The 26,278-nt window shown below is 62.6% G+C and overlaps 1 protein-coding gene across 4 annotated transcripts; it reads left to right on the forward strand.

Annotated features, from left to right (window-relative positions):
- Nucleotides 1-559: 559 nt before the first annotated feature.
- Nucleotides 560-25,195, forward strand: RIPOR1 (RHO family interacting cell polarization regulator 1). 4 transcript variants are annotated; one of them, XM_072872868.1, is made up of 23 exons: nucleotides 8,327-8,422; nucleotides 8,977-9,199; nucleotides 12,276-12,402; nucleotides 14,739-14,888; nucleotides 15,226-15,304; nucleotides 15,624-15,647; nucleotides 16,199-16,252; nucleotides 16,361-16,513; nucleotides 16,600-16,663; nucleotides 16,742-16,785; nucleotides 16,995-17,120; nucleotides 17,337-17,485; nucleotides 17,716-17,845; nucleotides 18,991-19,803; nucleotides 20,184-20,323; nucleotides 20,698-20,872; nucleotides 21,036-21,171; nucleotides 21,342-21,503; nucleotides 21,645-21,803; nucleotides 22,160-22,356; nucleotides 22,460-22,543; nucleotides 22,852-22,942; nucleotides 24,224-25,195. In XM_072872868.1, exons 1-23 carry the CDS (start codon nucleotides 8,342-8,344, stop codon nucleotides 24,319-24,321), a joined length of 3,459 nt encoding a protein of 1,152 aa, XP_072728969.1. In that variant the 5' UTR covers nucleotides 8,327-8,341; the 3' UTR covers nucleotides 24,322-25,195. The 4 variants fall into 4 exon arrangements, with proteins under 4 accessions (XP_072728970.1, XP_072728971.1, XP_072728969.1 ...); XM_072872869.1 differs by lacking the exons at nucleotides 8,327-8,422; nucleotides 8,977-9,199 and adding an exon at nucleotides 560-718; XM_072872870.1 differs by lacking the exons at nucleotides 8,327-8,422; nucleotides 8,977-9,199 and adding an exon at nucleotides 6,490-6,630.
- Nucleotides 25,196-26,278: the final 1,083 nt, after the last annotated feature.

Consider the following 26,278-nt stretch of genomic DNA (forward strand, 5'->3'; position numbering starts at 1 on the left):
GGGTGCTTGGGCGCTGGTTCTGCCTCTGCCACCGACCGACTGCATAGCCTTGGTCATGTCACTTCACTGCCCAGAGATGCCATCCCTGCTATCAGCGGGCTGTGCAATGTGCTCGGGGTCTTTCGGGGAGAGCTGAAGCCTGGGAGGCTGTAGCGGCCCTCGGGGGTGGGGTGGGGGGCTCCAGCCATTGCTTTCCTGGCAGGGAGAGGCTGTGGGGGCCATGTGTCTGCAGGAGGGCAAGCAGCCCGGGGCCGAGCAAGCCGGGCTGATCCCACCTCCCCGGGGCAAGGGGAGTGCTGGCTGCCTGCGCGGGCAGGGCTGGGAACGGGGCGCAGGCAGCCTGCTCCAGCTCTCGGTGGGGCTGGCGGACCCCCGGGGGACGTCGATGCACCGGCGGGCTGGGCCGGTGGGGACGGGACCCCTGCACGGCTGCGGCGGTGGCGGCGATGGCGGTGGCGGCGGTGGCGGTGGCGGCAGCGGTCTCCTCGGGGAGGGAGGCGCTCCCGGCCACGCAGCCGCCATTGGCGCTGGCTGTGCCGTGGTTTCCTGCCGAAATCACATGGCTCCCGCGTTTCCATGGAGAGAGCCGGGGTGGGCGCTGCCAAGAGCCTGCACGAACTCCCCGCTTGCTCCCCGTCCATGGGAGTGGAACAAAGGGGATGCACCGAGCCAGGCCCGCTCTCGCCCCGTGCGTCGTCCCCCACCTCTCCTGGGACATGTGAGTGCCACCGGCACCTCCGCACCCTGGGCGACGCCGCCTGCCCCGGGGGAGACGCCGGTCACGGGGGGATAAAGGGGGAGCGGGGTTGGTGGCTTTAGCAGGGCTACACCCTAGGGGGGGGCCACGTCGCCGCGTGCCACCGCCTGCCAGCGACCTCGTCTGCCACCCGCCGCCCGGCCCCGGGATGGGCACCCGAAGGGGCGCACGGGGGTGCTCCGTCATGGCGAGGAGGGTGGGGACGGGGACGCGGCCGAGGGGCTCCGCTCCGCCACCCCGTCGCCCTGCGGTTCGGAGGGCTGCTCCGCACCCTGCGGCAGGGCCGGGACGGTGGCCGGAGACGCCCGGAGAAGGAACCGCCCGACTGCGGGATATCGAGGCAAGCAACCCCCAAAGCCACCCAGTCCCCCCCAGCCCCTGTCCGGGAGGCGTGGGCTCCTCCGGCCGCTGCTTCGCTCCCGGGTTTGGGATGGCGCCACTCGTTTTACTCTGCCGAGGAGCCGGTGGCGTGAGCCGTGCTTGCCCCGACTCCCTTGGGACAGTTGGGCAGGGGTACGGGAGGCAAAGGGGAAGCTGCCTGTGTACATATAGGGCCCTCCCCGAGCGTCTGCGGGAAGCCAGAGCCCGGCGGAGAGGCTGCACCTCTCCCGGCGGAGAGGCTGCACCCATCTGCCCCCCATCACACCCCTTGCACCCAAGCAGGACCCCGGGGGGGGCTCCCGAGCGACCTGGGTGCACCATGTCAGCTGGGTGCTGCCTCCTCCTCCTGGGTGACAGAGAGGGAGGAATGCTCGGAGGAATTAATGAGACAGATCTCGCTTTGTTGCTGGACCGATCCTCCTATCTCCCAGCCCTCCCCAGCCTGCCAAGAAGTGCTTGGGAAGGCCTCGCACTATTAACTCTTTCCCTGCCGCACCTCTGGCCATCCCAGGGCTTGCAAACAGCCTCAGTGGGTTTTACCTGTGCCAGATTCCTGGAGGAGACTACTGCGGCCACCGGGAAGTCCTGGCCTTCCTATAAATCCTGTGTTGGCCGAGGACCTATCTCCTGGCCAGTGGGTGAGGAGCAGCCTTGCTACATCCCCTGGGCAGGGCTGGGGCATGAGGCTATGATGCAGCGCAAGATCAGGCAGCACAGGGCTTGCTGCCAGCAGCATTGCCTGCTCTCAGCTAGTGGAGGTCCCCGATACATTGCCGTGTTCCCCCGGGCGGAGAGGAGCTGCGGCGTGGTGGCAGCTGAGCTCCCGTGGAGGACACGACGTGATGGGGTTGAGTGTGGGAATGCGGGCAGCGACGGGCAGGACAGGGATGGGCAGCTGATGAGGAGGGCAGGGATGGGCAGCTGATGGGGTGCAACCGGAGGATAACTGTTGATCTGCAGCGGGGACAGTAGTGGGGCATGGGGGCATCTCTTCCCAAACCCTGCCTGAGGCTCCTGGGCAGCACTTCCGCTTTGCCCAGGAATTTGCAGCCTGGGTTGCTGTGGGGTGCCCGGGGTGGGCATCATCCAGTGCCTGCTGCTACTCTGAGAGGAGCTGGGCAGGGGCGTGGGGACATCCCCCAAGGATGCCATCATGCTGGGCTCCACCCTGCGCCAGTGGCCAAGGCTCAGTAGGCGCCTCAGAGCTCCTGCCGTGGCTCTGACTTAAAGGATGGGACCTGGGAGACCTGTTGTGGGCAGGGAGCTAGCATTTGGGGTCCCCAGGGGACTGCGAAGGCAGACCAAGGCCTGGCTTTGCGTGGGTTGAGGCCATTGCCAGGCTGGGATGAGCTCCCTGCCTCATGCTTTGGGCTTATTTATAGGGTGGCCATTTATATCGCTTCTATTTCTGCTGCCGTGTGGGGATGATGCGAGGAAGCAAGGGGGGAGGGCTTGAGTCTGCTGCGGCCCTGGTGCCCAGATGTGGGGTGCTCGGCCCCTTCAGCAAGGGATGCTGCCGATGGCATTGGTGCCAGCCTAGCTGTGGGCAGAGCCTGGCTTGGCACAAGGGCTGGTCCTTCTCCAGCCCTCGGGGCATCAACCCTGCAGAAAAAAACTCTGCATATGATCTGCGGTGTTGGGTTGACAGGATTTTTTGGAGCTGGCTTTGTTGGTTTCTGCAAAAAATAAGGTCAGAGGGGTTGGCTGTAGCACTATGGTGGGGGTGACCACCTGCAGCTCTCAGACTGGGCTTTCCCAGACCAGGACTGGCTCTTGCCTGGCCACAAGTCACTTGGTCACTTACCGTGGTTCTCCTTCAAGCCATGATGGTGGGTCTTCTTGCCAGAACTGTCACCTCCTGCCCCCTCCTAGGTCTGCCACATGACCAGGAGCTCCTTGGCCCCTCACCAGGCTGGTGCCTACGTGCTGGCACTCATGTCCCCAGCCTCTTTTGGCCAGCGGTGCCTTCTGCTCGCTGTGCATCCGCAGAGGCTGGCATGTGCCCTTTTGTGCCGCATTTCCAGCTGTGGTGACATTCCCAGCCATGCAAGGGCGTCCATGTCCAGGGAGCCCTTGTCTGGGAACAGCCTGAAATAGCTTTTTCATCACCTTGGCCTTTGGTGCTGGGGCCACCAGGGGAGCATGCTCCTGGGGCGGGTGGCTTCTCCAGGGGCTGGGTGATGCTGGGTGGGCACAGCCTCAGAGGTGGTGGTCCCAGGGCCAGCAGGAAGCAGCCAGGAAACCTCCCCAGGACTCAGTGCTCACAGGACACAGGGTCTCTGGGATGCCAGTCCTGTATCTTACCAAGGGCAGGGAAATGGGAACGTCCTCCTGAGGTGTCTGGAGTTTTCTTCTGCCTGCACACAGACTGGCCATGGCTGTTAATGTGTGTCTGAGTACGGCTGCCCATGGAGGGATTTGTTTGCATGTTCAGCTGTTGTGGTTGAGGTGGGGATGCTCGGGACAGCTCCCCAGGCCTGGCGAGAGGAGGGCATGATAGGGACACCCCCAAAAAGGGTGCGGTTGGGGTGTTATGCCCATGTCCCTGCTGCATAGGAGGGGTGGAGGCAACCGCCCTGGCTGTTCGTGCCAAGCCGGGGTGGTGAGCATCCAGGGAAGTCCCCTGAGCTGGGGGAGGTGGCCAGCAGCCATGGGGCTGTCCCCTTCCCTGCACCCACTCCCTGCCCCCGGCCAGGCCAGGGACGGAGATTCATTTAACTCAATTACCGCCCAGGCCCTGACAGTGTTGGCTCAGCTCGTGTCCTTCCTCTGCCCTCCCTTGGCAAGGTGTCCCTGAGCTGGCAAGCCCTGCTGAGTGCCATGTAGGGTGCCATGAGGGGCTCAGAGATGTCTGATGCCACATGCCCATGTCCTCCTCCAGCATCCTCTTCCACCTTTTGAATGCACAACCCTACTTCCTGCCTGCTCCTGGCAGTCTCCCCGTGGGTGATGCCCAGGACGGTACTGTGCCATGCAGCTTGCCTGCATTGCCTGCATATCAGCTGCCCCACAGCCCTTTACGGGGCTGCAGGCAGGGCTATGGAGGGGCAGAGTCCCTGTAAGTGGCACAGCGTGGCTATCACCCCTCTGGTAGGGAAGTCTGGATGTCCCTTCACTCTGCATGGCACCGGAGAATGCCTCTCCCGCAGCTCCCAGCAGCTTTAGCGTGGCTTTCTTGTTAACCTTTAATGAGAACAAATGAGCTGGCATGGGCCATTGCTGTGGGCGCATTGCCTGGCCGTGTGCCGGGCACTGGCTCCGCATGGCTGCCAGTGCGGCAGAGGCTTTGCAGAAGGCTGGTTGGTCCTGGGGTGGTGCCGGGATGCTGCTTTCCCCCAGGGAGAAGCAGCAAGGGGTGAAAAGCCAGGTGGTGGGCCCCTGCCTATGGCAGCCTCTGGGTCAGGCCTCTGCCCGTCAGTGGGGAGAGCCGGGGGGACACATCCCGACCAGGCGAGGTAGGAGAGCTGGTCTTCATGCAAGTTCTTGAAGGCCAGGGTGGAGATAGGTCCCCCCACACCATGCTTTGTGGCGTGCTGGGCTGCTGGCTTGTCTCCATGCCCATGACACTGGCATTGAGGCTGCAGGCAGGTGGGTGACCAGACACCTCCGTTTGCCAGTGCTGGGATGGTTTTTCCTCGGATGCTGCTTGGGGCCAGCCCAGTCTCACCAGCTCTTCCCTGAGCTGCTCTCCCAATGGGGCTGGCACCAGGCACCCACCCGGGCACCCACCCGAGCACCAGGACTAGAGGGTGTCCTGGGATGCAGTGCTCTGTGGTGGCACTGCTGCAAGCACCAGCTCTCCAAGCCTGGCTGTGGCTGGCTCTGGAGCCACGTGCATGGGTGCCCACGGCAGGGGAGCCATGCCACCCTACAAGGAAGCCCCAGACGCTTCTCCTCCCCTGCGGTGTGCTGGCCCTGTCCTGCACAGGGGCCAGCAAGGAGAGGACCAGCTCTGGGCTGGGGAAGCAGCCCCACAACTGGCTCACCCTCTAGGGAGGGGGTTAACTGTGTCCAGGAGCACCCCGTCTCTGTGAGCATCCCCCCCAAGACTCTTCCCCAATGCTTTTCTTCCCAAACCTGGCCTGACCTCGCTCTAAAAGCAGCAGCAAACAGGAAAGGAGCCTGGGAGGGAGGTGTCTCTTCCTGCCCCCGTGACATGGTGACGGCAGCCGGTCCCAGCCTAGCCATCCAGGCTGGCTGCTCCAGCCTCCTCCATCAGAGCTGGAGGGGGCTGCCAGGCCTGGGTACCCCAGGACCAGGACCTGTGCAGAGACCTACAATGCTGGAGGGTGGTCACATCTGTGCCACAGGGTCCCCTGGTTGTTAAGGGCATCCCTGTGCTTTCTGCCAAGGAGTTGTGGGGCCAGGAGGTGCTGCCAGCTGCTGGGGTTGGCATGGAGGGCAGGGGAGGTCTGCCTCACTGCCCCGTGGGGAGTGGGGCATCCTTGGTTCCCGCATGGGAATGGCACCCAGCATCTTTGGAGAGCCCTGTGAGGAAGCCCTGGCTGAAGCTAGCCCCTCAAGACTTTGGACACCCAGATGGCACAAGCTGGGGGCACCTGCGCAAGGAAACCCTTTTCCCAGTGGCTGCTGGGTGTTGCAGCATGCCCACGGGCATACCACAGGGATCCATGCTGTGGGAAGCCCACAGCAAAGCCATGGCGGTTTTATATACATATATATATATATAAAAGCAATGCAGAAGTGAGCAGCAGGGCTGTCACAACTGCTCCCCGCAGTGGCGTGAGCGTCGGCTGCCTGCTCTGCCCACGGCTTTGTGCCAGCCCACAGTGGAGCCGGCGGGGATGGGGGTGAGGGGCTGTGCCCGGGGCATTCCCCCTCGGATCAGGGACCGGGAGCAGCTGGGGGCCAGCGGTGCATTTGGCAGGGCGGTGTTTGCTCCCAGGCTCGTGGCCTACCCTGGGTGCCAGAGGGAAGGGGGTCTCCGAGGGGCGCTGGCTGGCACGAGGCTGGCACGGCACGCATGGCTGGCAGGGAATGCTGCAGTGCCCAGTGCAGTGCCTGCTGCTTTAACACATCCCGGAGAGGGTCTGGGGGGGAGTTTGCACCTCGGTGACCTGCAGTGTGGTCCCCTCCCTTGCACCCGTGCCTCAATTTCCCCAGGGGGGCAGTGGGGAGGGAAGGATGGGGACTGAGCTGTGCCGTGCTCCTGGAGCAGCTGGTTGCTGGTGGGGCCCCTTCCCTCCAAGGGGGATGGGCATCCTACCGTGTCCTCCTGTCCTCCGTCCTCCCGTCCCCAGCCCTTGAGTCACGGCCGGGGCTGCGGCGCTGGGCAGTGATGTCAGCCCTCAGGCAGGGGAAGCGTGGGAGGAGACTGCTGCCTGGGGGGAGCCCTCCTGGCCCCAGCCCCACGCACACGGGCGGACGGATGGTCGGACAAACGGCATGAGAGAGCAACAGCCACCTGGGACGCTGACCCCAGCCCAAGGGGGATGTGCTGCTGCAGCCCGCCATGAACGGCAAACCGAAAGGTACCGAGTGCCGGTGGCACCAAATGCCTTTAATTCGGGGACCTCTAGCTGTTTGAGGCTCCCGAAGTGATGTGGCTGGGCTCACGGGGGGCTTTTTTGGGTGAGTTACTTCCCCAGGGAGGAGAGCTCTTCTTCCCCAGGGATGGGTATCCACCACCTGCAAGGGACACGGTTGTCACCATGGCGTGCAGTGACGGGGTGTTGGGATGGGGTGTCTGTGGCAGGATAGGACCTGCCGGCTGTCCAGCCTTGCCGTTGCCCACGCTGAGACCCAGGCTCTGCATCTCAAGGCAGGAGAGGGGCTGCAGCTGCCTGCCACTCCTGGCGGGTTCGCCCCCAATGCCATGGCAGCACAGCTTTCCTCAGCAAATTGGTTTTCTCCCCCTTGTGCCCCCCACATCTTGTCTGCAGCTGTGCTAATGAGGACAAAAAAAGCCCACCTCCACGTCAAGCATCCCTGGCACCACGGCCCCAGGGGACCTAGGCAAAACAGGGGCTCCTGGGGCTGCTCTCATGCACAGGGACTCTGTCACCCAGGCAGGATTTTGGGGGGAAGCTACTGGTACCCAACAGACCATCCTGGAGATGAGCAGGTGGGGGTGAAGGTGGCATGTGGGACCTTTGCAAGGTTATGCTAACCTCAGCAGGATCATGTCTTCTGCTCAGAACCTCTGAGAGGGGTCACAGCCCACACAGGAGCAGGGTCTGGTACCCCTGGCCAGGCTCCAGTCCCATCTAGCAGGGCATGGAGGTGATGCCCTAGGCCTCCAAAGCCATGGGGATCCTGGCTGGGTGCTCAGTCTGTGCCTTTGGTGGTGGGGGACCCACTTCACTGGGACTGTGGTGGTCCTGGGCTGGTTCTCAGGAGCCGTCCTAGAAAACAGGTTGGGCTTGAGCTCAGCCAGGCACTGGGGAACACCCCGGCCCCAGAGGTAGCCACCTCCCTGGGTCCCAGTTTGGGGTTTGCATCCCCCTCTGACTGCAAACTGGGAGCTCGTGGGATGAGTGGCAGGGCGGGAGGCTGCAAGAACCCCCCCCGGGCAGCTGGCCCTGAGTGTCTGCCTGCGCCGTGCCCTGCCCTTCCTCGGGGATACTCCACGGGGTAAATAAGCACTTCCTCCAATTCTTCCCATTTGCAGCTCCTTCCCTTTCCTGCCACCCTCCCACTCGGCCCAAGGAGCCAGCCGGCCTCCCATGACCGCGAGGGTGGATACCGCCGCCATGCCCCCACCGCCACGGGGGCGAGAGCACCCAGCACCCATCCAGCCCCCTGCTCGCAACACCCGGACCGCCATCCCCTGCTCCGGTGGGGGCTGCAGCCTTATGGCCGGGACTTTATCTCCCGGGTGGGTCACAGGGAGTCGGGATGCCGTTCACTGACTCCCAAAGTCCCAAAAAACCCCGATCCCCCTCCTTGCCCGGCACGGGGGGCAGGCAGGGAGGGTCCTGCCTGCCTGGAGGAGAGGCAGAGCGCGGAAGAGGTCAGCGAAGAGGCGGCTCCCAGGCACCCTGTGACCAAGGCTGCATGGCGTCAGTCCCCGGATGCTCCCATCCTCTGTGCCGGGGAGGGATGAGGGGCAGTGGGAGGGAAGAGCTGCTCCAGCCCACGCCGGGAGCCAGCTAAGGGCCGCCCCGGGGCCGGAAGGGGCCGGGGGGGTGCTGGGGTACGCGCCTGGGTTAGGGCAGCGGGGACGCAGCTGTGCAAACAAGGATGCAGCGGCTGGGCTGGAGGGAGCTGTGCCAACGAGCTGAGTTCGCAGGCTCCCGAGGTCGTCCCCGCCGTGCGATCAAGGTTCACCCAAGGGTGCTGGGGAACGGGGGGGGGGGGCGTGCCACTGGTGTGGCCTAGCAGGACCCACTGCTTGCCACAGACACCGCGGGCAGGATGGGCCGGCCCGTGGCCACCGTGCCGTGCCCTTGTTGGGGGACACCAGTAACCCGCTGTGTCCGGGGAGGTGGCCACAGTGCCATCAGCATGGGGACCACAGCCCAGCCCTGCCAGCCCCTCCTGGAGAAGCCCTTCGGGTGGCTGTGGGTGCTGCTCCCTGGGGTCCAGAGTGCTGGAGGGTGCTGGGTCGGCCACCCTGGGCGTTGCTGACCTCCAGTAAATTACATTACTGGAGATGGTGGTCAGAGCACCCCCAGCTCCCAGGGCTGCGGGGCTGGGGATTCGGGGAGAGCCAGTTTGGGGCGTCTCCGACCGGGGCAGTGTTGATAAACCCGCCGGAGCGACCTGAGGCTGGTGTCTGAGTGTCGGAAACAGAAACCAGCTGGGACCAACCCAGCCGGTCGGACTGCCCCCTCCACGGCTCAGACCAGCATTCTTGGGATCCCAATCATCTCCAGAACACCGGGCGTTGGGAGAGGAGCCGGCGGCTGGGCTGGAGAGCCCCTGGGTGGGCTCCAGCACCCCCTGCTGCACCACCCACCCAGCTGCTCACACCTGGCTGCCCTGCCTCTCGGCCACTGCCCGCGGGCAGTGCTGGCCAGGGACGGACGGACAGACTCCCAGGATTGCGTTTCCTGCGCCAGGAGAGCTGCAGGCAGTCTGCGGCACAGGCACGGCAAGGTGAAAAGCTTGGTCGGGAGGCGGCTTCGTTAGCACCAAAGCCCTAATTAAGGGCGGGGGGCTGGCAGGGACTGGACCTTTGGGGCAGGACCTCTGTGGCTCCTTCTCAGGAGAGGGAGGGACATGCTTGGGGCTCAGCGTGTGGCAGGGACACAAGTGTGCCAGTGCTCTGCCCAGTGCCCTTCCTGGTGCCGTCGTCCCGGTAAGCCTGGCACAGGGCTCATGGCCCTGGGTGAGATGCAGTGTCTAGCTGCCCCTTGAAGCATGCTCCAGGCTCTGCTCCCCGCTGAGGCTGGCTGTGCCGCTGTGGTACCAGGTACCTCTTATCTCTGTAATGTCAGGAACGCACCACGCTGGAGTTTTTTCCTCTGCCATGAGCCAAGTGTGCCAGGAGCGGAGACCCCACACGCTGCCTGTCCTGAGTCATGCAGGTAGCGCTGCCCTCCAGCACCCAGCTGGCTGCCTGTGTGTGCCAGACTCGAGCATCCTTGGGGCCCCCGGGGCATTGCTCCCGCAGAGCGGGGGCACGGTGTCCTCCTCCTCGAAGGGAGTTTGGGGTCCTGGCACAGGAGCTGGGCTGCTGGGTGCCAGGCCTGAGGATGCAGGGTGCTGCGGCAGACAGGCTGGCACTGGCAAGACTTGGCGGTGCCTGGGGCCGGGTGCTGGGCTGGCTGGCAGCAAGTGCTGGGGCTGCGCCGTCACTTGCTGCCAACTCAGGTCTGCACCCATCATGCTGGCGATCTGGCCTCATGGTGCAGTGCATCGTGGGGGGTGTTTGGAGGAGAGCAGCATCCCTAGGCTGGAGTGCAGGAATGTGGTCCTGTCAGCGGCTACTGCTCATGGCACTGCTCTCTGTGCCAGTGCAGGAGCCTCAGGTGCCTTGGAGCACGACCCAGCGTGGTGCAGGTGGCTGCTGCAGCCTGCGAGGGGTCTGGGTGAGAGGCCGGGGATCGCTCTGACCCTCCTGTGGAGTTGTGCTGGGGCATTGGTCCCCCACAGCACCCCCAGCATCATTCTCCCCCTGCGACGCCCTCAGCATCCTTCTCCCCAGTGCAGGCTCCTGCCTGGGTGACCCTCCTTAGAGCTCCACCATGCTCCCAGACAGCAATGTGGGCTGGAGAAGGATGGGCTGGCAGGGCCGTGCTCACCCCATGGGAGCTGTGACCTGCCTCACGTGTGGAGAGCCCCATCGTAGGGGTGGTGGATGCTTTCCCTATAGATGAGCTAGAACGCCCAACTGGGCCAGCAAGCACCGGTGCCATGGGCCTTGCTTGCTCAGTGGGGAGCAGATTAAAGAGCCCTGCAGAGGGTAATCTGCCCAGGCCCTGCAGGTCAGCTGGGCTGCCAGGGATTACAGCTCCTCCTAATGAGCTTAATTGGGACAGTGTTGTCTTGGAAACTGAAGGGACTAGCACCAAGATAACTGCGAAGCGGCAGGACCCACAGAGTGGCTCCGTGGTCCTGAGCTGGGACCTGAGTGCTAAGGGGGAACCAGATGGACCTTCTGTGTCCCAGCTCCACTGGGATAGAGGTGATTGGCGGTGGCTGGCTTTGACTCCGAATGGCCCTGCTCATCCCGGGCACTGCAAATGCCTGGCCCCAGCCTGGTATGCAGGGAGGTGACGGCATGGCTGTGGGGCAACAGGGAGCACAGCACTGGGGGGGGGATGCCTGCCGGTGGCCGAGCAGGTGTGTGCTGTGTGGGGCTGGTTTGAGCTGGGCTCCCAGGCTCCATTGTACTGGGGGAAGGAGTGGGGATGGCGGTGGGAGCCCCGGCAGCATCTGCATCCCCATGCCATCCCTGGTGCTGCTGTGGCCGGAGGCTCGCTGCCAGCTGTGCTGGGGCAGGAGGAAAGGCAGAGTAAGCCCCTTAGGCAGTGGGAAGGTGGCTCTGGCTGGGGTTAGCTTGGCCCCATCTGCCAGCTGGGGAAGCTGTGCATCCCTGGGGCCCTGCCTGGTCTTCCCTGGCAGGGTCCATGACTGCGGGGCACCCTGCACCCTTGTCCCCAGCAGCTCCTGGCTCCCACAGCTTGGCTCTGGGAGCTGGCAGGGACAGAGGGACCAAGTTGGCGTCAGCAGTGGCTGGGATGAAGTGGACCATCCAGCAGCCTCTGTCCTGCGGCTGCCCTGCAGGCTGGGCTCCTCTGTGTGCCCAGCTGGCACTGCTGGGGGTGGCAGGGCCAGGAAGAGCTCCAGACTCCCCTGCTCTTGACTTGTGCTTTGGGCTGCCCTCCCCAAGCCCTGGCCAGGGCTGCAGCAATGTTCCCTTGTGACATGGGGCAGCAGCTGGGTCCAGGCCCCAAGACTCAGAAATCTTCTCCATCCTGGCTGGCATCAACTGCACAGGCCACTGCAGGGACAGGCAGCAGTTTCCGGGCTCCTAGCGCTGTCTCTGGCGCTGCCAGGAGCAGAGGGTAGGGCTGCGGTGGTCGAGGGGCTGCACACTTGCTGCCCGCACGGACTTTCCAGGATCCAGTGGGGAATGGCTCAGCCTTTCCTTCCCCGACGCAGAGCTCCTGGCAAAGCCAGGGACTTTCCAAAGTGCTTTGTTGCCCATGGATTTCCCTCCTGGTTGCTGGAGCGAGCGGAAGTGAGTGCAGAGACAGTGAAGGGCTGAGTGGCTGGGTCTGGCCCCGCACCCTTCCTGCCCCTGCAGCAGGGTAGCATGGGCAACAGCGGAACATGGGCCAAGGCAGGGTTCAGGAGGAGGTGGCCAGGCTGGGGCACAGCGAAGGGTTTGCCATGGTCATGTCTGGGAAGGGCCACGGTAGGCACTGGGCATCAGCCCCTTCCTGTGGCTCCCATGTGGCCAAGCTGGGACACATCCATCTGTCTGTCCCTGCTGAGTGCTCATGGTGTCCAGAGCCCTTCCTCACCCAGGGCAGGGCACCGGCACCATTGCTGGGGGCAGCATGGGACCTGTGTCCCCAGTGCCACCGGGAGTGTCCCTGGGCTGAGAGGGAGGGAAGGCTCCCAGCCCGTGTGTGCCGTTCCCGTCCTGGTCTCGGTGGCAGCCCTGCCTGCATGTATTTCCCCACCCTGCTGCTGGTGACCTCGCTCTCTTGTGTCCCCCCAGGGAGGCCCTCCAGGTCACACTCAACGATGTCACTGTCTGTGCGCCCGCAGCGCCGAGTCCTCGTCACCAAGATCAATAGGAGCCAGTCCTTCGCTGGAGTGAACTCAACGGCCGACCGGCCCTTCAGGTAGGAGATGGGTGCTTGTGCTGCCTGCCACGAGGGACGGGGATGGGGATGGGGACAGGCTTGTGCATGGTGGCTGGACCTGCATCCTGAGGTGCCTTCCTGTCCTGCCACCAGGCATCTCCCGCAGGGACCTTTGTGGTACCCAGGGGATGTTGCACGGGGGGCTGCAGGAAGCATCGAGGCCAGATGGGGGACACAGCCCATCACCCTAACCCTCTGCTGTGCCGTGTCCCACGGCTGGGTGAGGACCCTGCAGCCCTGTGGCTGCTGCCACCAGAGCATGGAGGGGGCAGGTGTAGCTCACCCTCGTTCTTCAGCCAGATCTTAAAAGCTTCCCTGTGACCATCTCATCATGTTTTATGGGTGCGGTGAAGGAGCTGGGGTGGCTTTGAAGCATTGTGTCTCGATGACCTTGACATCCTGCGGCGGCCAGTTTTGGGGTTTGAGTGCTGGTGTGAATCAGGGTTTCCTCTGGGTCATTTCAAACCTGTTGCTGAAAGGTTTTATTGGCTGCCCATCAGCTGCGTTGCGAGGAGCAGCCGTTCCCTACTCATCCTCTCCAGCCACTGGCGATGTTATGGTCCCATCATACCCTTCCTCCTCCTCTCTGCTGAACCTCACGTTGGTGAGAACCACGTCACGTGCTGCTCATCCCCGCCACCCTCCTCCGCACCATCCCTAGCTCCTGGCTACCCTCTTGCAGGTGGTTCTTGGGACATGGGCATGTCATGGGTTTGGGCTGTGGGACTATGGCATTTTAATGCTTTTAATCCCTTTTCCTAGCACCCAGCCAGGCTCCTTATCTCCCAGTGCACCCACCAATGCCTCGGGAGAGACATCCTTCAGCCAAATGGCTGGGGAAAGCAGTGCCAAGCTGCCTTGCCAGGCTATGGGCACCTTCACTGGGTGGGCACAAGTGCAGGTAGAGCCTCCCCATGCCTGAGAGCAGACCTCCAGCCCTGCTTGGCTCTTGTCCCCAGGTTCTGTCCAGCCTCTGGGCCAAGTGACACTTTCTAGGCCACCAACATGTCACTGGATCTGGGGGTGCCAGAGGGGCTCTCCTGGGGACAGGGAAGAGAGAAGACTTTTGGATGCCTGCAGCCAAGTGGCTGGTGGGGAGATGCTTGTGGGAGATGCCTCCAGGGGCCCTGGAGGACAGGAATGAGGAGGGATGTTGGAAATCAAGCACTTATGCATCGCTCTGGCATGGGAGGAGGCCAAGACATTCATTTCCACCCAGCAGTGATTTGGGGAAAACTTTTGGCCACTCCTGCAAAGAGCGGCACAGGATGGGAGGTCCAACCCAAGGCTGGGAACTGAGGAGCCCAGGGTGTCTCCTGGGCGCCGGTGGCACGATGATGCGTTGGAAGGAGGAAGGGAAGAGCCGGTCTGAGTGGGGCGTTGCTCGCTGGGCTGGGGAGCGACTCTGTTGCACAAGGCAGGAAGGGTGGTGTTTGGGTCTCGGGTGCTGGGTCGGCATCCCTTCGGGTTGGCTGGGGGAGGTCCCCAACGCGGCAGTGGGGCAGGTGGAGGCAACAGGCAGCTGGCAGCTCCATACAGCGGGTTTGGTGACATCTGGAGAGGTGTAGCATCAGTGAGGATGTCCCTTCCCCATGTTGCTGCACTGTGTGATGGGGTGACAGGGCTGCTTGTCCCTGGGATGCTCCCATGCTGCCACCTGCTGGGATCCCTGCCTGTCCCTGGGAGTGCACGGTGGTAGGGCAGCAAGCCGATGGTGGCATGGTCACGCTGTCACAGTGCCCAGACCACAGGGAGCATCTCCACACCTCTGGCAACCCAGGGTGGTGGCAATGGAGCAGAGCGTGGCCCCTTCAGAGGGTGGCCAGGGCTAGAGATGTCCCCACAGGCACTCCAGGAGCGCAGCTTGGCTCTGGCTGGTGCCAGCCCCTTTTGCCTTTGCTCCCTCCAACTGGTACCTGGGATCCCCACACCTCTGCAGAGGCTACCCCACGGCCAGCCTCTCTGACTCCGCTGGGATAGGGTTAATTCCCTGCTCTTCTCCACCGCCAGCTTTGTGGATTTCTCCTTGTCCTCCTTGGCTTTGGGGCAGCCAAATGCATTGGCGGGGGCTGCAGGCATGCGGTGCAGGCAGCGCTGCCCAGCCTCATGGCCCCATCTCACCCAGCCCTGCTGGCTGGTTAGACTGGCTGCCAGGGAGTCCTGGGAGAGGCGGGCAGGTCCAGGCAGACCAGGCCTCCATCCAGGAGCTCCTTCTTGTCTTGAGACAGGGTGCCTGGCAGGCTGGGGCACCCAGGCAGACCCCAGTGCTGTGTGCTGACCCTGGCTGCCCCGGGTTTGCCTGCCTCTCTCTCCAGGAACCTCTCGCCCTTCACCCCCACCGTCTCCCGCAAGACTGGCTCCAGGGTCAGTAGGATGTTCTCAATGTCCCACAAATCCCCACCACCCAAGGTGCCTCAGCCCAACCGCCTGGACGAGGTGTATGAAGCTCTCAAGAAGGGCCTGACGTAAGTGCTGGGGCTCCCTGTGGCCGAGTGCTTGGAGGCAGGGAGCCCCTGAGGGGCACATGGACAGTTTGCCATGGGTTGGGGTTGGCAGCTCTCTGCTCTTACCAGGCGGGGGCATGTCAGGTCTCCTGGGTGCAGTGCCTGGGCGTCCTGGAGCTGCGTGGGGTCCCGCATCCCGCCACATCCCACATAGAGGCACAAGTGGGCTCCCTTGCCTGTGTGCTGGAGCGGGGAGTGGGAATGCGGGGCCAGATGTCCTGGGGTGGTGTGGTCTGTGGGTGGCAGGAGCCCTGGACATGGTGTCCCAGCCTGACCCCTGTGGTGTGGTTGCCACCAGAGCCTACCTGGAGGTGCACCAGCTGGAACTGGAGAAGCTCAGCACCCAGATCCGTGAGTCCAAGAGGAATTCACGCCTGGTGAGTGTCGCTTGGGAAGAGCTTTACAGGGAGCAGTGCTTTGGGCAGACGGCCAGGGTTGCGGGCACGGCTGGGGCAGCTCATGGTCCATCTGTGTCCTGGGGCAGAGCCTGCTCCTGTGGGAATGTCAGGGGTCACCCCGGGCTCTGGTGTTGGGCTACACGGGGCTCCTGTCCTACTGTCATGCACTTTCCAGCCTTGGCTGGGTGCTGCATGTCCCTGCTGACATGCTATGGGTGGTGGGTGCGAAGTGCTGGGTCTCCTTGGGTGGGCAGAGCTGGCTTTGTGCTGCATCTTATCCCTCTCTTCTCTCCTCCAGGGTTTTCTCTACGATCTGGATAAGGTAAGTGGGATCAGTGCCCCGTGCCCCTTGTCTCCTCTTTCTGACTGCCTGGGATGTGTTACTGCCAGCCCCTCTCCACTTGCACTACCCCGCTGCCTGCCTCCTGTCCCCTGCATGGCAGAGTCCCTGTGGGGTGGGATCAGGGCTCTGCGTGCAGGGTGGGTCTGGGCAGGGGATGAAGCAGAGACAGGCAGAGGCTTGTAACCCGCTTCTTGCAAACAAAAGCTGTTGTTGGTGAATGCTGAGCCTGGGTTAGCTCTGAGGCTGGGAGAGGAGCACCCTGGAGGCTGGGAGAAGAGCACCCTGCAGCCTGACTCGTCTCCTGGGGGACCCTTCGGAGAAGGGGAGGCTAGAAGATGCTGCAGCACGTGGGTGCAAGTGCAGCCTCTGCTCTGCTCACCGCTGGCTGCCACCCTGCACCTCCCAGGCAGGGCTGGTGACCAGGACCCATCCCAGCCACAGCATGGGCATGCAGCAGGGCACATCCTCACCGGTGGCACCTCTGCAGAGGGGTTGGGCTGCCGCTCACGCTGTCTCCTCTGCTTTTCCAGCAAGTGAAGTCAATTGAGCGCTTCCTGCGTCGCCTGGAGTTCCATGCTAGCAAGGTGAGAGCTGGGGACTGGGGTCACCTTGGGGCAACCTTGGTGCCGTGCTGGGACAGCCGTGCTGTCCCCCACCCTGCCCCGTACCGCAGCTTGGGCCTGTTCTTGCAGATAGATGAGCTCTATGAGGCTTATTGCATCCAGAGGCGGCTCCGTGATGGAGCCCACAACATGGTCAAGGCTTACAGCACGGGCTCACCAGGCAGCCGGGAGGCACGCGAGAGCCTGGCCGAGGCCAGCAAGGGCTACAAGGAGTACACAGAGGTGAGGCAGCTGGCTGGGGTGGGCTGGCAGGATGCTGGGTCCCATGGGTGGCTGCTAACGGGTGCTGTCCATCCATCTGTCCCCAGAACATGTGTCTGTTGGAGAACGAGCTGGAGAGCCAGCTGGGCGAGTTCCACGTCCGGATGAAAGGTAATGCGTCCCGCTCCATCCCTGGCCTGCTGCCTGCCTGCCTGCTGCCTGCTGATGCCCCTCTGCTTTCTCTTGCAGGACTGGCAGGCTTTGCCCGGCTCTGTGCTGGTGACCAGTATGAGGTTGGTGGGACCATGTGGGTTGGGATCTGCTCTTCTCCTGCCCTGTGGTCCTTGGGATGCCTGGGGGGCATAGGTGGGCACTGGCGTGGAGGGCATGTTGCATGGCAGTGGTGGGTGGCATGGGTCCCTGGCCATGCCTGGGGATGCACAGAGAGCACCCACTACCCCAGTGCTGTATCTACCCCACACCCATGTCTTTGCATCCCCAGATCTTCATGAAGTACGGACGGCAGCGGTGGAAGCTGCGGGGGCGCATCGAGGTGAACAGCAAGCAGGTGTGGGACAGCGAGGAAATGGTTTTCTTGCCCCTCGTCACTGAGTTCCTCTCCATCAAGGTACAATACAGAAGGGGGCAGGGATGGTGTGGGCCAGCTACCACACTGCATTGCAGCAGGGCTTCCCTCCAGGACCTCACCTAAACCTCACCCTCACTGGGTGGGAGGAGGCCATCTGGTGGTGGTGGCATCCTGGCACACAGCATGGATGCAAACAGCACAGATAAGATGAAGCCCGTGGCTTCATCTCATCCTCTCCTCCCTCTCCTTCTCCAGGTGACAGAGCTAAAGAGCCTGGCCAACCATGTTGTGGTGGGCAATGTGTCCTGCGAGACCAAGGACCTCTTTGCGGCTCTGCCCCAGGTAGTGGCTGTGGATATCAATGACTTGGGCACCCTCAAGCTCAGCCTGGAGGTGACCTGGAAGTGAGTATCTCAGCAGGCATTGCTGATAGCACATGGCAGGGCTGGGGACGCCTGGCATGGTGTGGCAAGAGGTGGCCTGCCCCAGGCTTTCTCCCATTGCAAAACTGGGCTGCAATTATGGAAAACCAGAGCTGGATGGGATGGGGTCCTGGTGTCCTGCTTGCTGCAGAGCAGGATCAAGATCCCCCTAGGCTGGCACACACCCCTCACCTCCCTGCTCTCCTCCCCAGCCCCTTCGACAAGGACGACCAGCCCTCGGCAGCCAGCACCGTCAACAAGACCTCCACGGTGAACAAGAGGTTCTCTACTTACAACCAGAGCCCGCCTGACACACCGTCCCTGAGGGAACAGGCTTTCTATGTAAGTGTGGCGCCGGGTGGGGCTGCTCAGGAGAGGTGGCTTGTGGAGGGGTCTGCGCGGGGATGTGCCCAGGCTACATCCCAGAGGGTGGCACGGCTCGGGCACAGGGATGGGCAGCTCCTCTCCAGCCATCCAGCCACGGCTCCCCAGTACTGGCGCCTGCTCCTCCCGTGCTCACAGCTCCTCTTCTCTCTGCCCAAGAGCCCGGGGCAGGCGGCCGACAAGCACAGTTGGTCCTTGCTGGACATCTTTCGGGAGACACTCTTCGAGAAGCTGTCTCAGAGCTGCTCCTGCGGCGATGTCTCCTCGGCCGAGCTCGGGAGATGGTCGCGGCAGGGCCGCGTAAGTGTGAGGGCTGGAGCCGGCCAGTAGCTTAGCCCAGCGACGTGGCAGTCCTGCAGTAGCCATAGCCGCTTCTTGTCTCCTACTCACTACCCCTCACTGATGCCCAGAGGCCTGATCCTGCCAGGCTAGGGTCTGGCTGACCCTGGGGAGACAGTCCCCAAGCTGGGGCAGCCTCAGCTGCATGGGCTGGCCCCGCTCCTCTGTCTGCATGCCCTCATGCGAGAGCTGGGCACTAGTAAGTAGAAGGCTTGTCCATGTCCCTGCGCTGGTGGTATTGGTGTGCTGTGCTGTGGCATTCGCGTGGTGCTGGCGTGATAGTGCTGGTGTGACAGTGCTGTCATGGCACTGGTGTGATGCTGTCATGGCACTGGTGTGATGCTAACATGACGTTGGCGTGATGGCCAGTGCTGCCCCCCATGAGCTTGTGCTGGAGCTGTTGCCGTCCTTGCAGCCATGGCGGTGGTGTCCTCAGCTCCACATGTCGCACCCCGTCGTGGCCATGCTGGAGCTGCCTGCTGTGCCGGGGAGTCGCTGGCACCCCGGGGCATGCGTGGCTGGGCCTCAGGAGCCAGACCCCCCTGACATGGTGTCAGGTGCAGGGCTGAAGGAGGCAGCCGTGGTCTGCCGGGTCCTTGCTGCCTGCCCTGTTGTGCCAGCAGAGGCAAGGCGGTGCAGCAGCCTGCACTGGGGGTCGCAGCTGGATGGATTGGCTGGATCCTGCCCCTGCTTGAAGGAAAGGCAGCCGGAGGAGCAGGGTCGGCAGGAGGGGCTCATCTGACACCATTTTCCCCCCTCCCCAGAACATGCTGCGGCGTCAGGAGGAGCTGGAGAACGGCACGGCCTGGTCCATCTCCTCCGAGTCCTCGGACGACTCCTCCAGCCCCCAGCTGTCCGGCAGTGCCCGCCATGCTGCGCACAAGCCCATCGTGCAGCCCGAGGTGCAGGCCTCTGCCCCTGCCATCGAGATCTCCTTCTCCCAGCAGCCGGAGGAGGCCGAGGCTGGGGCCGGGGCCAGTGGGGTTGGCATCCCCCCTGCTGTCAGCCAACCGGAGGAGCCGGGCAGCTGTAAGAAGGAGGCGGTGGCCAACGGGCATGTGCCCTACTCCCGGACTCTGAGCCACATCAGTGAGGCCAGCGTGGATGCCACGATGGAGGCCAAGGCTGCAGAGAGTCCCTGGGAGCCCACGCCCAGCCCGGAGGACACGGGGACGGGCGAGTGGGATGTGGACCCCCTCCCTGGTGCCTCGGTGGCAGCCGCCATGGCAGGGCAGGACAGGGGCGCTGAGGCCAAGCCCCGTGCCGCCGTGGCATGGGCCATCACCTGTGAGGTGGAGGCTGACAGGGCCGAGCTGGTGCAGAGCCAGGCACTGGCACGGGGCGGCTGTGGCACCGGGGTCCCCGTGGTGCTGGCACAAGCCTCCGCGGAGGAGAGGCCCGACCCGTCCCTGCTGCTGCCTGCCAGCGTCCCCGAGGTGCCACGGGGGAAGGTGGTGGATTCAGGTCTGGAGGAGGCCATCGGCCTCCTGGGCTCAGCCCTGGACGACTATCGGGGGCAGTTCCCAGAGCTGCAGCCCCTCGAACGCGAACTCAAGCGCCTGGAGGAGATGCTGCTGGTGAGGGGCTCCCAGCAGTGCCCGGGGCGAGGGGATGGGGCCGTCCCTGCTGGCAGTGCCCAGGGACAATGGGGACGGGGCCATCCTGGCTGGTAGTGCCCAGGGATGTTGGGGCTGATGGGGACGGCACCACCCCTGTTGGTAGTGCACAGGGATGATGGGGATGGGGCTGTCCCAGCTGGCAGTGCCTGGGGACAATGGGGACGGGGACATCCCTGATGGCAGTGCCCAGGGATGATGGGGACAGGGCCGTCCCTGATGGCAGTGCCCAGGGATGATGGGGACAGGGCCGTCCCTGATGGCAGTGCCCAGGGACATAGGTGGCAGGGCTGTCTTGGCTGGCAAGCCAGGATCCAACCCTGCCATGCCTTCTTCTGCAGCAGAAGCAGGGTGTCTTCCTCAGCCGGGCCTCCAGCATCAGCCTGACAGTGGAGCATGCACTGGAGAGCTTCAGCTTCCTCAACACCTCTGACATGGAGGACTCGGAGGGCTCTGAGGAGGAGCCTCTCCAAGATGAGAGGTGCACAGAGGGGCTCATGGGATGGAGCGTGGGGCAGGACACGGCCCTGGGGCAGTTGGGATGGGGGGTGCCCAGCTCTGCCAGAGTGCCCCAGCACATTTAGACTGGCCCATCAGAGCTCAGGGCAGGTCCAGGTCGAGAAGCAGCAGGATCTGGCCCTTCTGGTAGCACAATGCTACCCTGCATCTCTCCATGGAGGCTGGGAGGCAGCCCCTGTGCTCTGTGTCCCAGGACCTGCTCCTTCACCCAGCCCTGATGCAGTGTTACTGTAGGTCCTATAGAAACTCTGCCCAGTGTTGCCTCTGTGGGTGGGGAAGGGCAGGGTCCAGGTTTCCTGCGCTGACCCACTGCCTTGGTCTCTCCCTGGCTTGCAGGAGGGCTGTCAGACCTCGGCGTGGCAGCAGGGCCCCCAGTGCAAGTGAGACAGGGGCAGACGACACCGGCATGTGCAGTGGCTCCGAGGCCAGCACTGACCCCATGAGCACTGGCAACGAGTTCCTGGATAAGGCTCTGGTGCTTCACCTCAACAACTGCAACCGCCTGCTGCTGGTGAGGACAGGGGCCAGGGCATGGTGGCAGGAGATGTCCTGGGCAGGGAAGCCCTGGGGTGGGCTGTGGTCACCCCTCGAGGGGTGTCTTGCTGCAGCATGGAGGCTGTGGTGTGGGCGGTGAGCTCTGTCCCTGAGGTCCCTGGTTTGACCGTGCCTTACAGAAGCTGGGCACCTTCGGTCCCCTGCGGTGCCAGGAGATGTATGCCCTGGACAGGCTGCTGCGGGAGGCGCAGGTGCTGGAGATTGTGTGCCAGCTGACAGAGGAGCGAGCAGGAGCAGCTGGCTCAGCTGCTGAAGGTAAAGACACGCGGCTGAGGGGACTCTCTGTGCTGCCCCAAGGGGCTGCGCGGGGCCCAGTCTCCCCTTGTGAGCACGGCTGGGCAGCTAGGGGCCATGCCATCCAGAGGGCAGGAGTCACCTGCCTGCTGCCGTGGCCTGGGGAGGCTTGACAGCGCCTGTCCTTGCAGTGGTGCAGTTCTCGACACGGAAGGAGGGCGTGCTGCTCCTTTGGGACTGCTGTGTGGAGGTGCCCAACGTCTACACCTGCCCCGTGGAGCGGTTCCTGCAGGTGCTCAGTGCCCAGTACGCAGCACCCATCAGCGAGCGGCACCCTGGCCTGGCTGATGCTGGTGAGTGGGCGCCCAGGGGTGTTCAGAGAGGGAGTTGCCAGCCCCACTCAGTGACCATGAGTGGGGGCCTATGGGTGCCAGGAACCCCGCAGAGGGGTGGCCATGGCTGCTGCACACCCTGACCTCAGTCCTTTCCCACAGTGTGTGTGAAACTGGTGGAGGAAGTGCTGAATCGGCGGCTGCCCCGGCGGCCCGGCAGTGCCCAGGGCGAGCAGGTCACCATCTTCCAGTACTGGAGCCACTTTGAGTCGCTTGGTGCCCTGGTGCTCGACACCTACATGATGGAGCTGGCAGAGGAAGGTGGGTGCCCTCCCACTCTCCCTAGACCCTGGCATGGGATGCTGGAGCATCATTGTAGGGGATCACTCTGGGGCATCACCCAGAGGCTCAGCCATCCTCGGGGAGTGCAAGTAGATCTGATACAGTGCACAGCCCATTCCCACACTACCTTCCTAAGCACCCTAGGTCCTTGCTGTAGGTCCCCAGCATCTTGGCTTGGGTGCCGCAGCAGCTCCATGCATTGGCACCCTGCGTGGGGTCACCTCTGCCTGGTGCGGGTGCGGAGTGCCTGGGGATGGGTTGCCTGCAGTGGCAGGGGTGTGTGGGCAGTGCCGCCGAGCTCCTTGCATCTTGGCTCAGCTGGCGGTTGCCCACAGCACTGCTGGCACAGAACCTCAACTCAGACGACCAGGACGTGGTGTTGCGTGCCCTGAAGCGCATGCCTGAAGGCCGCTTGAAGAAGGAGGGACTGAAGGCGCTGAGCCTGCTCCTCGTGGAGGGCAACAGCAAGGTGGTGAGCGCTGTGTCGGCCCAGCTCCGCAGCCTGGTGGAAAACCCCCGCTTCCGCCAACGGGTACGTGTCAGGCAAGCCAGGGACAAAGTGGGCTGGTGCTGCCCCGCAGCTCTGCCGTAGGTGGTGGCACTGACCACCCCCCCCCCCCCCATGTCCCCCCCAGGCTCTCGTGTGCTACCTGGAGCAGCTGGAGGATGAGGAGGTGCAGACTCGTGTGGCAGGGTGTGCGGCACTGGGCTGCCTGAAGGTGAGAGAGATGCAGGGAGGGGGCAGCAGAGCTGCATCTTCCAGAGGAAGAGGAATCGCACGTGGCCGGCGAGTCCGGACACACCTGCACAGCTCCTGCTCCCAGGAGAGAGGAGCTGGGGGTGCCTCAAGTGTGCTGGAGAAGCAGGCAGAGGCAGGGCAGGAAGGGAAATGGGGAGGGAAGGGACAGGACGAGGGACTTCCCTGCACCATGGGGCTGCAGCTCCCTGTGCTGCCTTCCCCTCCAGGCTGTGTCCCTGGCTGCCAGCCCTGCCAGCCACGCTCAGCCCTTTGTCCCTTCCCCTGCAGGCAAAGGAGAGCATCGAGCAGCTGGTTTATCTGTGCCAAACAGACAAGGAGCCTGTGCGGGAGGCAGCCAAGCAGAGCCTGATGCTGTGTGGTGAGTGTCCCACTGCTCTTCTGCTCCCTCCCCACCCACAGCATCCCGAGCGGCCTCTCCTGGTGCCAACAGCGCCCGCAGGAGAAGAGGGTCCTGGGCTGGTCCCTGCCTACCCCACGCACTCTGGCTCATCATGCCCCAAGCTCTGCCGGGCAAGAGCAAGCTGGCAGCGGGCAGCGAGGGCCAGGCGTCCTGTGGCCACAGAGCACTAAGCCCAGTTGTTATTTATTATTTGCTAGATGGCACTGAGAGAACCATCTGAGTGGGTTTCTAGGCCTCCAGATCGCGGCAGCTGCTGCACAGGTTGGGACACATGAGCCATCCTCGTCCCCCCGTCCCCGCTCCTGCCGCTTTGCTCACGAATGTCTCTGTCTTAGAGCCTGTCAGCCATGTCACGTTTTGGAGTCTGTGTGTCTTGGTTGTTCATAGAGCCTATCCCTGTGTCACCCCGGCACATGTAGACACCTTGTGTCCCATGTCCCAGCAGATTGTCCATGTCACCACCTCTTGCTGGGGATGGCCGCTGCAGGCAGATTTGTGTGTGGGGATGCTGGGAGAATATCTTGGAGCCAGCTTGTAGCGTGGATGTGTGCATCCCTGTGTGTGCCCGGGGGTCCTGGGGAAGCCCTCGGGATCCCCGTGCCAGTGTATGCAGATGTGCACAGCTGTCTGAGATGCTGGAGCTGGCATAGCCCCCAGCCCTGGCCCCTTTGCCCCAAGCTAGGCTCTCCACAAGCGAGCACTCCTGCAGCCCAAACATGGGTGATCCTGCCCCACGTGGGCATAGGTACGGCAGGCAGCTGAAGAACAGGATTTGCAACATCTGAATGTAGACTAGATATAAGGAAGAAATTTTTTATAATGAAGGTGGTGAAACACTGGCACAGGTTGCCCAGAGAGATGGTAGATGCCCCATCCCTGGAAACATTCAAGGCCAGGTTGGATGGGGCTCTGAGCAACCTGATCTAGGTGAAGATGTCCCTGCTCATTGCAGGGGGGGTTGGACTAGATGGCCTTTAAAGGTCCCTTCCAACCCAAAATATTCTATGATTCTATGAATCAGGAGCTCTGGGGGCTTTTTGAGCCAGATCCTGGCTGGGACCTGCCCAAGGGTGTGCTAAGGAGGACAAGAGAGGTCTCCACTCTGTGGCTGTAGCACACTGGCTCAGCTCTGCCAGGCATTAGCCACATTTCCCCGGAAAGGCCGGGGAAAGTGACTGGGGATGGGCAGGGGACCGAGCTTCTGCAGTTCGGATCACTGACCACGGCACGTACTTGCAGGGGAAGATGGTAAATCAGCTCACCGGCGGCTGGAGGAGACACTGGACAGCCTCCCGAGGATCTTTGCACCAGCCAGCATGGCCAGTACAGCTTTCTGAGATGCCACACAAACCCACCTGCCATCCCTTGAGGGCAAAGGCACTGCTGGGCCGCCCAGGCTTGCACGGACTGGGGCCAGCTGGGACCCGGCAGCTCCCACTCTCGGCAGCACACTGCAGTATTATCCCCGCCGGCAGCTCGCCACGGCCACACGCTGCCTTACAGAGCATCACTTCCCCGGCCACCAGCCCCATGGGGTGCCATGTATGCACCCTTGGGCAAGGGAGGCTCGCTGCACATCCCGCCCTCTGATTGCTATTTAAAATACACGGGGAACCCACCCTTCCTGCACGCCTCGTCTGCTACAGCTGCTGGGACCAGAGTGGAAGGGAGATGTTCCAGATTTCTCTGCTTCCTCTTGCCTTCCTCTTGCTCGAGGGCATGTGCCCTGTCCTGGAAGGACCTGCACTTTGGAAACCACGCCATTTCTTTCCAGGAGTTGCCTGGGCCATGGGGACTGCTGCCCTTTGCCACCTGGAGTCCCCAGGACTTAAATAAAATGAAATATGAGATATTAATATATTCTGCTGGCGTTTCTTCTTTCCAGCTCCATGTGCTCCTGCCCCTCCCTGGCTGCGGCTGTAGGGAGTGTAGTGAGATGTGGCCCCAGCCCAGAGCCTTTCCTGGTCTGTTAGGAAGCACTGTGGAGGGCAGGAGCAGGAGGAGCGACAGAGGGACGGACAGAGGGACGGACAGAAGCTGCCGCCTTTTTTGTTTGTTTGTTTTATTTTATTTTTTATTTACAGATTTTTGCAGAAAAACAAAAGCAAAAAATTCTTTTCTATAATGTCTCTATAAATCTATATATAATGTAATTACAGAGAATGACTAATTTTGATTTTAAACCAGAAATAAAACCAAACCTTTAATGAGTGATGGTGTCACTGTGCAGGTGTTTCTTTGGCCCTGCTGCCCAGGGGCAGGGTAAGCTGGGGGTCAGTGTAGCGGGCTGGAGGGTGGTGGGGGGGTCTCATGGGGCATAATTGTGATTTCTGGCATCGCCTGGATACAGCTCTGCACCCCACCTCAGACACCAGCAAACTCCAACCTGAGACAGCATGTGGGGCTGCTGGGTGCCTTTTGCAGCCAGGTGTGTAGGGGAGCAGTACCTGTCAGGTAGCACAGAGCACAGAAGTCTTGGACCTCCTGGCTTGGCACAACCGGGGCAGAGAGGATTGCCCTGGCCAGGAGTGGCACTGCCTGGTCCCACAGCATTCCTCATTGTCCTGCCTTCCAGGGATGCTGTCACTGCAGGGATTTAAATGCCATTGCCAGTGTTGTCTTTATAAATATGTGGAGGAACGCTTCTGGACTGAGGGACAAAGCTAGGCTCAGCTGGGTGTTTCTCAGGTGCTTGGAAAGCTGAGGATCAACACTGCTCCCATGGTAGCTTTTGGTTTCACCTAATGCTGCACGGCATGTCGTGGTGCATGGGGCGTCCCAGATGGGACACTGCCTTAGCGTAACCACTTTTGGATGCAGTTTTATCTGCAGATGGGATTACAGGAAGGGGGCAACCAGGGGACACTTTGCTGCATCACTGCTAGCTTAGTCTTCCTCCATCTTTGGGGGCTGGACAAGCCCCAGAAGGGATGCAGAATATCTCCCAAAGCACTGCATCACACTGTCAGCTGTAGGCAGCAAGAGATGTGGGATGTGGGTCCCAGCTGGCACATACAACTGTGGAAATGAGCACCTGAGAGGTGGAAAGTGGCCCAGCCATCTTATACATTTGGTTTGGTTTCTTTTCCCCCTGAATAACTGCTGGAAATAAAAACAGCCCAGTGCTCCAGTGGCCAGAGCCACAAATTCAATTCACTCACCTACATGGGTGTCCTCCTTGCCCTGCCAAAACCTAGCCCCATCCCTGCAGTGCAATACCACCTTCCAAGATAAGCTACACCTTGGCTGTAGAGAGATTGGAGCAGGAAAGCAGCCTTCTGTCAGGACAGGCTG

Source organism: Ciconia boyciana, chromosome 9, assembly GCF_034638445.1.
Source record: "Ciconia boyciana chromosome 9, ASM3463844v1, whole genome shotgun sequence".
Classification (NCBI taxonomy): domain Eukaryota; kingdom Metazoa; phylum Chordata; class Aves; order Ciconiiformes; family Ciconiidae; genus Ciconia; species Ciconia boyciana.

Coding starts and splice junctions, on each gene's coding strand:
- RIPOR1 (XM_072872868.1), top strand. CDS start 8,342: ATGCAGCGGCTGGGCTGGAGGGAGCTGTGCCAACGAGCTGAGTTCGCA. Junction 20,873..21,035: donor ACTGCAACCGCCTGCTGCTG/GTGAGGACAGGG, acceptor CGTGCCTTACAG/AAGCTGGGCACCTTCGGTCC. Junction 22,544..22,851: donor CGGCACTGGGCTGCCTGAAG/GTGAGAGAGATG, acceptor CTTCCCCTGCAG/GCAAAGGAGAGCATCGAGCA.